We start from the raw sequence: 12,867 nt of genomic DNA, 5'->3' as shown, positions 1-12,867 counted from the left end.
CAATTTATTCTGTAGACACTTAATGGTTTATTTTTCACATTTAATAAATTTAAAAAAGTTGGTCCATCTATACCCAGTTATATTTACATCTACCAAGTATTATTTGCTCTAGTTCTTACGGAAACTTAGTTAATTCATAGCTCTATAGAAACAGATTGGTTGAAATCTACAGCAGTTGAAATTGACAAGAAACTGACAGGACAGAAATCGACACGCCCTGTTTATCGATTGGTCGAAGCCTACAGCAACCCAAGAAAAATAACGGACTGCACGGAATATTCATGATGATGTCAGACTAAAAGTCTCACAAGAGGGCGTTTCTTTTAGCTAACGTACTTTTGTACATTAACAGTAATTAAGTGAATTTTTCATACTCAATAATCAATATACAGTATTAGTTAAATATAAACAAAGACAGCATTTTATTGTTTAAATAACTGAAAAAGAGTTTATTAACATTTATTACTGGTTAATAGTCAGACAGTCAGTAGTGTTGGTATAACATGTATAAGGTATATACACTCATTCACACACAGAGTCACTTTGTCACTGATTAGACATGTACATGTATTGCATTTCATATTATTTAAAGTTTGTTTACATGCAATATTGGATTTTTTTCACGTTTCCCGTTGCTATCTCACCCACAAAGAGGTTGTCTCTGGTGTCCACACATAAAGCATATGGACCCTGTAAGCGAAAGTTGTCAATGTAGCGGAGGAACTGTCCGTCCTGATCCAGGATGTGGATACGGTGGTTGTGAAAGTCTGCTGTCAGGATCCGACCCTTGCTGTCTGTTGTGATGCCGCCTGGACCAAATGATTTCTTGGTAGTAGAGGGAGGACCAGTGTAGGTAAACCGGAGTTTTCCGGCCTGGTTGACCACCACTACTGCACGGGCTTTTAAGTCTGACACACAGATATCTAGGTTCCTGTTTTCACTGATGTAATAACCAGATGAATAGAGAGGCCGTCCATTGTCATTGAATTGAATACATAGTTTCTCTGTGGAGCCAGAGTAACGCACAACTTTTGATTGTTTATCATCAGTGTTCATGACAACCAGGATGTCACCAGAGGAGGTACTACAGACACCGCGAGGGTTCCAACCCTGTAGTCTGATCACTGGCTGTATCTGTGTATTCTTCACTATGTTCACAGTTCCATCAAAGTAATCAGTATAAACTAGATCCCCACTCCTTGTCACTGCTATGTCCTGTGGACCGTTCCCTGACTTGGTTTGGATTGACATCACTGGTTTTCCCAAGAGATTATAGAGTCTTATAATATGATCATTACCACCAGTCCATATATCTTCATCACTCAGACAGGTCACACTAGTTATTGGGTTTTTTCCATTAGGGTATCCCTTAAACTCAGTGCTGATTTCCGTAATTATCCGTGGTACATCAATGAGCGGTCTGTTCGGAAGAGAGGACTCAGCACCGGGGGATTCCATGGTGTAGCCATGTTCTTCTGTTTCGATAGATAACGCAGACAGAGAACCAAACTGTTGATAAAGCTGTTCTTTGTTGATCTTCTGAGGGGTAAAACTTGGTAAGGAAACTGTGAGTTTTGGAGGCAATCTTTTGAATTTATCATTCCTGGATTTATAGGCAGAGACAATGCTGACATCATTGGAGTTAAGTAGTATCTTTAGTTCAGCAATGCTCTTGGTGATTTCAGAAATGGTGCGTTTGATTTCATCCTCTTGTTTATTTAGGACAGCCAGGTGTTTGGAGTCCATTTCATCAAGATCTGATTTCATTTTCTGGATAGTAATGTGTATTTCTCTGTGCAAGTCTTCTCCATGTTTGTCAAAAGCTGTTGTTATTTTTCTAGAGTTTTGAGACAGATCAGCTTTCTGAACTGGGAAGCTAGCGGCCATTTCTTGATATTTAGGATAAATTGATTTTTCTAATTCTTTTAAATCTTTCTCTAAGACTTTCTTTTGAAGTTCTAGTGATTTGGCAATGTCAACAAATTCATGACCTTTGTGTTCTTTAGAAGAAGCACACTGCACACAGATAGGAATGTCACATTGTTCACAGTAAAGTACACTTATGTTTGAAGGGTGTTTTGGACATTTTGCAGTAGCTCCACGCTTTTCAATTGGCACAACTTTGTGTTCTTTTGATAAATCTGAGAGATGTTCCCCCACACAGGCTTTACACAGATGTATGTGACAAATGTCACAGTACATAGGGGGGCATGGGGTCTCACAGAGACGACACCGTAACACATCCTGGGCCCAAGTTCGTGTGGCCATAATCAGTCACCTGGTAGCGTTTCTAAGAAAGTTCTGCAATTTAAAAAAAATGAGCACCTGAATGAATTGAGTCAACACAAAAAAATTCACTAGTTGAAGCGATTAATACATTTAGGTTTAGATTAGTCACCCATATAGGTCTTGGCCTGTTTCTAATACGAAAAAATATTATGCAAAATCTATTGCTTCCTATTTAAAAAAATGATCAAAATCTAACATCCATTTATATTTAAGCAAGTTTTCCAGAAATATCCTGTTTGGAAGAATATTAATAAATAGTATCTCAAAAGATCCAACAAAGATTAATCATCTTATCAAATGTTTATTAAATGCGCAGATCTTGATGTAGGTTTGGTGTCTTTTATACACCATTTTCCTTCTGGGAAATTAAAATTTCTTCAATTTACAGAATAAAATTTCAATAAATATGCCTAGGAACCCCCAACCCCTCCCACCGGGCAAACGTAAATTATATCAATTGCGCGCTTTTATTAAATTACAACCAAAACCAATAAGGTCAAGAATATTGGCGATATTACGGATAATTTCAGTTGTTTTAAACGTACATTTAATAACAATTATAAAGACCTGTCCTTTCCACATAAACTTCAGTTAATGATACAAAAAACTATGAGAACAAACCTTTCAAACGCAACTTCTCGGGCCTTTCCTGCAAGCTCGGAAAAAACACCTCGAATGTATTACCTAGGCGTCCATGACAACCCCCTTTTTTGTAAAACTTGAAATAGAACACATTTTACGATCTGTTGAGATGTGAGCTATACTTCATTAAAGTAAACGATACACACTAAAATATAACACATAAGCGACATGCAAGACTGTCTAGTCGATACTTATTTTAATGAGAAGCGACTCCATTTGTATAAAATTCTGTATAACATCCGGTGTTTTTTAAAGTACATTCTTTGTGTTTTTCCGCGGTGCGTCGATTTACCCAAATGGACCCAAATAGAACGTAAAATTACCCAAATGGAAACAAATGGAAATTGAATGGCATAATTGAAGATTTTATTTAATAATTTCAATCATTATTTTAAATATAATGAGTTTTTTTAATTGAAAAGTTTCAAAGAAAACATAAAACAACAATTTCTGACCAAATGGAAAAAGTATTGTCGTATATCCACGCAATGGTTGTTTTCTCTCACATCAACGTAAACGTTGTATTCCAGATGCAAACTTTGCGCTTCGTTCTTGAGAGTGGTTTCTTAAACGGAGTCTATTGCCGATAGCAGTGATTTGAGCTGAATTGATTTCTGGCAAAACCTTTTTTTTTTTTATTTGTCGTTCGTACCTCTTTACTGAATGCGTTGTTACAACGCACTTTGAAAAATTACGCACTTTGAAAAAAAAAATTCAAAGTGCGTTAATTTTGGGACTAAGTCAACGCACTTTGAAAAAAAATATTTTTTTTTTCAAAGTGCGTTGATATCGTCGATATCGTCGTTGAAAAAAAATGTTCATGGTTTAGTGAAAATATTTGATAGTTTTATATACACGTAAAATAAATTATTGTTTTAACCTTGTTTAGCTTAATGTGATATATTTCACAAAAAAAAACTTATTGCATTCTCAGGTAACTTGAATTGATAAACAGTTTCTAGATGAGAATTTTTTTCTTTTCTCATAAGACAATAATTATCGCAGAAAAAAAAAAAATTCGGGAGGTTTGAATTATCCAATATGACATAAACTTCATCGCCCAGCAATTGCGTTTTCCTTTTTTTTTTTTAGTATGCAGCAAATTTACCTTTTATCTAGTATGTTGGGCTATGCCCGAACGAATATGATTTATATATATGAATAATGGAGATCAATGTACAATAAATTTCAACTAGCTTATTACAAATATGATGTGAAAAAAGAATACCTTAGTTATGTTTTTCAAAAACAATATGATCTTTTAGAAGACCAGTGCGAGAAATTAACCCACATCCTAATGCTTGTTTTTAATTTTATAATAATTTAATGTTCGTTAATGTTAATATCCTTTTATTGAAGTGATTAATTTGATTAGAATACGAAAAGAGGGTTACAGTAACTTTTGAAACACATAGATTCTTTAACATAACAATGGAGAAATTATTGTTCGACCAGCACGTTTTTTTCAATAACACTGCAGGTACTTATACAGAGCATATTTCTTTTTCCAAACTTAAATATTTACCCAAAGTTGCTGAATATCATATGTTTTGGAAGGAAAAATGAGGGGTGGGTGACCTACATCCTGTAATCAATTAAATGATGCACTTGTATTTGACCTGTATCTTATTTGGTTAACCCCCACCCCATCATCGTTCTAAAAACGTTATAAGTGAGATTCACGAGTGTTAACAAATCATCATAAAATAAAAAAATTAGAAATTCAGTTCCAGAATTTGTGATATAAAAATATTTTTTCAAAGTGCGTTAAGAGTGTCGATACTAAAAAATGTTGATGTACCTTCATAATGCACTTTGAATTTTTTTGTCTTGGTCCAAAATTTAACGCACTTTGAAGCACTTTGAATTTTTTTTTCAAAGTGCGTAATTTTTTTAAAGTGCGTTGCCACAATGCGTCCTTTTCCTTTAGATGTTGATGGATGTATGGAAGACAATATTCTTTCTTTTTGTTTCATACCCGTCCTGAGAGGAATATGGGTCTCGTTTTTATGCATGGATTCTTAAAATTTCGGTAGGGCTCTCACAAAAATTCGCTTTTAAAGGCTTACTGGTAGACATCGAAAACTGCACTCCGGAATTGAAAAACTTAAAATGTTGTTCAGAACGCGATGATCATTAAAATCAATTGGGAATGCTACAATGCATTTGCAACCCTAGCGATTTCTCAAAGTGGTAAAAAAAAAAACAGTGATGAAAAAATACTTTTGAAAAAAAATTGTTTGTAATTTTACAACACTTTTTTCTCCAAGCTTTGTCATTTATCATGTTCTACTTTATTTTCTCTGTGCCATTTGAATTTCATGTAGAAACTGCATATGTATGTGTATATTTTAATGTATTTTTTTTATCAGAATAAATTGATAGAAAATTACACGTTTTTTAACTTCGTTTTTAAAGCCTGAAAAACATCAAAATCAAATATAAAAAAGTCATAAATAGTTTCGCATCAAACATACAAACGCGTTTGCTTAAAAAAAGCCCCGATTAAATTGTCTTTAAACTATTTCGTCTATATGATTGTGTCCTTACTTTAACTAACCATGTGTGTATACATTTTTATTTAAAAGGACGGGTGTCATTTTTCTCATTATAAATATATACGGTAATAAGGTAAAACTGACTGATTTTCCATTTTAAAAAGTCCCTCAATCGTGTTCATTTTAACAGAACGTTTGTTTTTTTAAAACAGTTATTTATACTGATATACTTAAGAAACACCAAAATGTATTTTTCTCTCGACGTTTAGCTATCTTCACCGATTTTTAAACGATTTTTACTACACTCAGGTATTCATTCTACCCAGTGTCTAACAGTAGGGTCGATCTCTTACTCTACCCTTTTATTAAACACGTGTTCAACCAAGTCTCCTTCCTTCTAACTCTTTTTAAAGGTCACTGACGCATTCCTCCATACAACACCCATTGTGTTTGGGAGTTCCTGTTTCTTGGTCGGGTAATCGTTAGTCTAAAAATAATCATTAGTCTTGATTTGTTGCTACGTTCAGGTCTCATGTCGGGCACCTGTCCCCAAATGTAGGTCAACCCCCCCCCCCCCCCCCATTGTTTTCCTTTTGTTACCCCAAAACAATTTAATAGACTCCCCATTGTTTTCATGATCCATACAGACGTATATACTACTAGTATATCTATAACTTCAATATAACTTCAATTTCACTCCTTAATATTTCCTTATTTTCATAAGAATTTTGTACACATTCCCATAAAAGTGTGTGTGTGTGGGGGGGGGGGGGGCAACTCCATGATTATTCATTTTTTTATATGTGAATTTAAAATAAAATTATTTGCTGCGATAAAAAGTGGGGGGAGGAGAATGGATGACCTACACAACTACACCATCACAAAATTTCAGGTCAGCCCAAATTTTCAGGTCAATTCAAATATTCAGGTTTTTCATATTCCTGTGTAAATAATATATTGTAACACTTATATACCTGGAAATATAATAAAAACTCACAAATAGACATTAATATTGACACAGATCATAGAAATGTATCAATTATATATAATTTCAGGTCAGCTCAAATTTTCAGGTCTTTCGTACTCCTGCATAAATAATTGATCGGTATGATATATTTTAACACTTATATACCTGGAAATAGGATAAAAACTTACAAAAAGACATTAATATTGACACAAAACATAAAAAATGTATCAATTATATAATATTTCAGGTCATTTGAAATTTTCAGGTCAATTCAAATTTTAAGGTCTTTCATATTTCTGCGTGAATAACTGGTCATTATGATATTTTTTAAACAAAATTAATCCTGGAAATATGATTTAAACCCCCACAAGTAATTTTATTTGATAAAAATCTTAGAAAAGTATCATTTATATAAAATTTCAGGTCTTTCAGGTCATTAGTATTTCAGGGCTGGGATTCATAAAGATACTTTAACAGCACTTAAGGTCAAGATCTAGTAAATGAAAGGTGCCTACAGGTTTATGAAATTCAAGATATAAATTCTTTTAATGATGCTTCATAACAATATCTTTATTTCATAGGGTGTCCCGGGGCTTAAATTTTTGGTAAACACAATGAAAAATCATGTTTTAAACAACCATTCTTTATGAAATATGAAGGATAAAAGTAACAAATCTCGGAGTTTTGTCCATTTTTGAATAATGAAACATATCTAGAATGCCTACAGTCTATCGTAAAACAGCATTAAACAAGATCTTGACCTCCTCTTTAAAATGATTTCAAATTGAATATAGGTACCGGGATTACTTTTCACGTGATTAAATATAGAATGTCAAAATATTGTTTTATTTTCTACATTATTCCTTATAAGCCTTAAAATACGGGAAAAGATTCATCAAATCAATTATGACGTCACAATGGTTTTAGCACCAAAAAGACAGTCTGGAATCATTTACTAGATCTTGACCTTAAGTGTAAGAAAATACTTAAACTCATAAAAAATACTTAAGTCACGCTAAGAATTTGTTTTAAACTTAAGTTTTATTCATAAAACAACTTATGCCTAAGAAAAATCTTAAGCAATACTTAAATCTAAGAGTCCTCTTGAGGTGTCTTAAAGTTCTAAGAAAAACTTAAGTTCAAAATCAAAATGGCTGCCATCGGAGCACACAGAAGATGTTTTCGCAAAAGAAAAGACTGTTTGGTAGAGTACAGTGATGCTGAACTTGTTGAGAGGTACAGATTTGATTCAGCCGGTATCCGTTTTCTAGAGGGGTTGATTGGTAACGAACTTATGAGTGGTTCACGCAGAAACTGTGCACTTTCTCCACTGCAGAAAATTTTATTAACACTTAGATTTTTAGCTACCGGTAAAATGCAGTTGTGCAATGGAGACGACATGGGTGTCTCGCAGCCTACTGTTTCTAGGTCAATTACTGCAACTCTAAGATGTCTCTCTTCTCCACGAATTTGTGCTCAGTTTATTAAATTTCCACTAAATCTTCAGGAAATTCGCAAAAACCAAGAAGAGTTTTTCAAAATCGCTGGGTTTCCTGGAATTGTTGGGGCCATCGATGGCACACATGTACAAATTATCGCTCCTTCTCAATACGAAAACGAATATGTCAACAGACATCATTACCACAGCATCAACACACAGGTCGTCTTTGATCCATTCCACAAGATAATTGATGTCGTAGCGAAATGGCCAGGCTCAACACATGACGCTAGGATCTTGAATGAGAGTGGACTCAAGTCATTGTTTGACCAAAACAAAATCCCTGTGCATACGCATTTGCTAGGGTCATACTAAAACACGCCTGCCGACGCCTGCCGGGGAAAACACGCCTGCCGAGAGAAAACCGCACGCCTGCCGTTTACCTGATGGATTATTTTAATATTTTCTTTGATATTTTATTTAACTTAACTAAATTAAGTATCATAATAACAAAAAGTTGACTTTATATTGATTATTTAGCACAAAATTAGCAAAAATGTTCAATAGTGGTAAAGATAGATAACTCTTACGTAGAATTCATACGCCTGCCGAGGAAATCTAGACGCCTGCCGTTTATTTGATGGATTATTTTACTTTTTTCTTTGATATTTTATTTCTTTTAACTAAATAGATGATAATAGAAATCAAAAGTTGATTTTATATTAATTAATTAACACAAAATAAGTAAAAATCGAGTAAGCTGATCGCTCTTACGAAGAAATCATTCGCCTGCCGAGGAAATCTAGACGCCTGCCGTTTATTTGATGGATTATTTTACTTTTTTCTTTGATATTTTATTTCTTTTAACTAAATAGATGATAATAGAAATCAAAAGTTGATTTTATATTAATTAATTAACACGAAATAAGTAAAAATCGAGTAAGCTGATCGCTCTTACGAAGAAATCATACGCCTGCCAAGAAAATGTATACGCCTGCCGTTTATTTGATGGATTATTTTACTTTTTTCTTTGATATTTTAGTTTACTTAGCTTAATAATTGATAACAGAAATAAAAAGTTGACTTTATATTCGTTAATTAACACAAAATTGGTAAAAATCGGTAAAATAGATAACTCTTACGCAGAATGCATTCGCCCGCCGAGAAGAGTACACGCCTGCCGCTTTACCTGCTGGTGGATGATTTTAAACTTTTTTATTTATATTTAATGTTTTGTAACTTGATAAATGATCAGATTAAATAAAAATTAACCACATTTTTAAATTAACACAACATGAGAAAAAAACATGGGTAAATATAGGCGGAATCCATACGCCTGCCGTTTACCTGAAGATGATTTAATTTTTTTCTTGCGTTAGTATTTTATTTTACTGTACTAAATAGCAAGCATAGATAAAAAGGAAAAAAATTGCGAAGGGCTTAAAAATAAAGGGAAAACTCTTATGTAGAAATCTTACGACTGTCGATTTAATATGCACGCTTGCCATTTTATTTATGTCATTTTTATTTGTATAAATTAATTTATGAATTACTTAAGATTGCTATATATAGACTTAACATTTTGCCTTATAATTATGTTCAAAACTGTACTTATTGCTGCTATTGATTCATCATATTATATGAAGTCGGGTGATACGAGTATGATATAATACATGTATGTATGTCATCCCTTTTAAGTTTGACAAAGTTTTGTTTTCTATCAGAATTTAATATTTTGATTGCGCCTGTCACAGAAGCTTTTTATGATAGAAATACAGGGTAAGATTTATCAACACGTCTATAGATACAAAACGCCCAAGGAATATACATGTGTACGCTTTTACGCTTGTCGAATACCTATATTATTGCATTAAATGATTTTTTCATTATTTTTTTTTCTTCAGTCAGCTGTGTACATGATCATAGAATAAGAATGAAATAAAACTGTCTGTGAAGTAAAGAGGGATACTATTAATCAATATCATAACTTTTCGCTTAACGCAAAAATTGATAATCTTGTATTTTCAAACAATATTTCATTAAACTTTACCAAGTAAATGAATAAAGACATAACAATTAGATTTCAATGATATTAAAACGCAACACGAAACGTGTGCATCAAGTATATTTTTTTCCGGGGGAGGGGGATTAGCATTTAGGTTTGTCCGGGGGGGGGGGGTGGTGTCGAGGCAAATAATTGGTGATTTTACTAGTATGTAAAAAAATATTTTCCAAGGGAGGTGGGGACTCCGTCACCCCCACTTCCGTAAGAAATTTGTGTTTTACCGGGGGGGGGGGGGGGGGGGGGGGTAACTCTACCCACCTCCCCCCGAGTAGATCCACTCATGAAAAGAATGAGTGAAAATCATTTACAAAGCCAAAGAAAAATTCTTAGATCTACCCCCCAAAAATTATGAATGGTGACTGATATAAATATTTGATGGACGTTAATAAGTTATACTAACATTGTTATTGTTAGCAAGAACATTGATATTGACATATCCCAATCTACGACAGCTTACTGATCACAAGGACCGATCGATCGATCTATGATACTGTTCCACGATCAAGGATGGTCTACAGACCAATCCTGTTTTTCTAAATACTGGATAAAAATCGTGTTTTAAAAATGTAAACCAACAGAAATCGTGATACCAGTGGTTTCCTATACATAGGCGTCGGAACCGGGGGGGGGGGGTTGAACCCCCCCTTTTTTTTTTGCTAAGTTAGACCTAACCAATGGGCACATAGCATCATTAGAGGGTTCAGCCCCCCTCCCCCCCCCCCCCCCACTTTTTCTCGCAAGAAAGATAATTTTTGCGAAATTTACAATGGAAAGATGAAAGATGGAAATATTGAAATGTTGGAGTCACAGGTATAATAGCCAGCCCCCCCCCCCCCACACACACACACACGGATTTGGAATTTCAAGATTTGTGGTGAAAAAATTTTGGTAGGTAAGAATTTTTTTTTAACAACAGCCCCCCCCCCCCCCCCCCCCACACACACACACACATTAGGATTTTCATGATTTAGGGAATTAGGTTTTTCCTTCCTTGTCAAGATTTCAGAGAATTAGTTTAGCCCCCCCCCCCCACTTTCAATATGCTTCCGACGCCACTGCTATATATGGAAACCCTTATTTATGAGAAAGGAGAGGGCTTTAGAAACGTACATACGTGTATATAGTTATTTGCGTGTTAAAGGAAGAAAATAAGCTGTTTTCTTGCATCTCTATCTCTCTCCCTCTATCTTTGTCTCCTCTCCTTCTTTCACTTCCTCTCTCTCTCTCTCTCTCTCATCTCTCCGTCTTTTCCATCCACTGCCCTCTCTTTCTTTCTCTCTTCATTAACGGAAACAGTTCAAATATCAAGAGAAAAAAATAATAGTAAGTGTAGTTGCACCTGCGTTTAACTGTTCTAGTACTTGTATTTTTCAATAAAAAAAATTATCAATAAAAATATGGAGAAAACTGCAGCGAGTCGGTAAGCGTAAGACATTCACATTCCAAATGTTCGACATCAGAACGTGGTGTTTTTTTTTCGGTTTTAATTTATTTCATGAGTAAAAATTTTCTGAGTCAAAATAATCATACCATACGGCTTACAATATCATTCACTTCACTATCCCTCAAACGGTTACACTCACAGTTTAATGTATTTTTATCTCATTTTATTACAAATTATGCATGTACGAATAACAAAATAATTTACTCATTATGTTCTTTGCTATAATATTTTGGGCGAATCGGGGTTGGGGCTACATGTCCAAAGATAACTAATGATCGTTGCTCTACTGATACACGTGTATACATACGTGTTAGTTTCTTGTGTATTCTGTGTGAATTGAACGGGTTTTTGTCTCTTAAGAAACAATAGACCTTACCTACCTGTATATTGGAAGTCGACCGTGAAGCACACACCTTGTACACAAGCCTCTCTCTCTCTCTCTCTCTCTCTCTCTCTCTCTCTCTCTCTCTCCTCTCTCTCTCTCTCTCTCTCACATGTGTTTTAGGTGATCTACCTAAGTATGTCTTAAGATACTATGTATAGCCTTTGAACTTACACCTAATTATTAACCCAAAAGTATTATCAAAACCTTGCAGTCCACTTTATTTATATTCCAATTGATAGAGTAAGGTCGCCATATCATGGTTTCTGACTCTTATATTTGTATTTTTTATGTATCTATATGAAATTGAAGAATAATACCATTTTATCCTTATATATGTATATATCATGTACAAGCACTGAATAAAAAAAAATATTTCTGATTAATATATATGCCATCAGTTTTTAATTGGTCAGACTTACGTCTCTTCATAAAACGTGTATAGTCCATTCATAACCGAAAACATTGAAATATGTGTGTTACTATATATCTTCGAAAAACTTATAAAATGTACAGAAAAACAAAACTTATTTTGTAGGGGGAAATTATCATTCATTAATATTTACGAGACAGTCCAGGCTTATAACCAAGAATATTGACATGATTTGAATCACTTTACAACGTTAAACCAGGCTCTTTTTTTTTCTCCATTAAAAACTGAGACCATAAATCGTAAAATTTTAACCCGGTCACATTTTCATCAGCTTGGGAAAATTAAACGAACTTAATACTGAATGATAGCCTCAAAATAAAGCATATACTGAACATGAATAATTATACCAGTATATTGATTGTGTTGAATATTGAATCAACCTACAGAGTTCTGCTTTGATTTGGTAATTGCATGCTCTATAAGTCTGGTTTTTTTTCTTATACGTACAGAATAAGTCATCACTGGAAGGTTAAGCGTGTATTGGGTTTCAAAAGTCTATAGTGGGGTATGATTGAGTCTATGTTAGATTTTCTTGTTAAAAAAAGCCTGTTTTTTTTTTTTTTTAAATATTCAAACTGATACCCCCATACCCGTCTTTCCCTTGAATGGATAATTATCCGCTACACTGATATCATGCAATGTAAAATTTTGCTACAGGCTTATGAATGTCCTGTACATATTTGATTTTAAAAACGCAGCGAAACAGAAT

At 34.0% G+C, this 12,867-nt stretch overlaps 1 protein-coding gene across 1 annotated transcript; it reads right to left on the bottom strand.

Moving 5' to 3' along the window:
* Positions 1-460: 460 nt before the first annotated feature.
* On the bottom strand, positions 461-3,188 carry LOC109619114 (tripartite motif-containing protein 2). Its single transcript, XM_034454446.2, has 2 exons — positions 2,911-3,188; positions 461-2,301 (listed from the first exon to the last, which is right to left on the bottom strand). Exon 2 carries the CDS (start codon positions 2,266-2,268, stop codon positions 598-600), a length of 1,671 nt encoding a protein of 556 aa, XP_034310337.2. The 5' UTR covers positions 2,269-2,301; positions 2,911-3,188; the 3' UTR covers positions 461-597.
* Between the last annotated feature and the right edge of the window lie 9,679 nt (positions 3,189-12,867).

The sequence above is a fragment of the Magallana gigas genome, chromosome 10 (assembly GCF_963853765.1).
Source record: "Magallana gigas chromosome 10, xbMagGiga1.1, whole genome shotgun sequence".
NCBI classification, from domain to species: Eukaryota; Metazoa; Mollusca; class Bivalvia; order Ostreida; family Ostreidae; genus Magallana; species Magallana gigas.
Note: the sequence above shows the minus strand (reverse complement) of the source record. Positions and strands in the feature narration are given on the sequence as shown.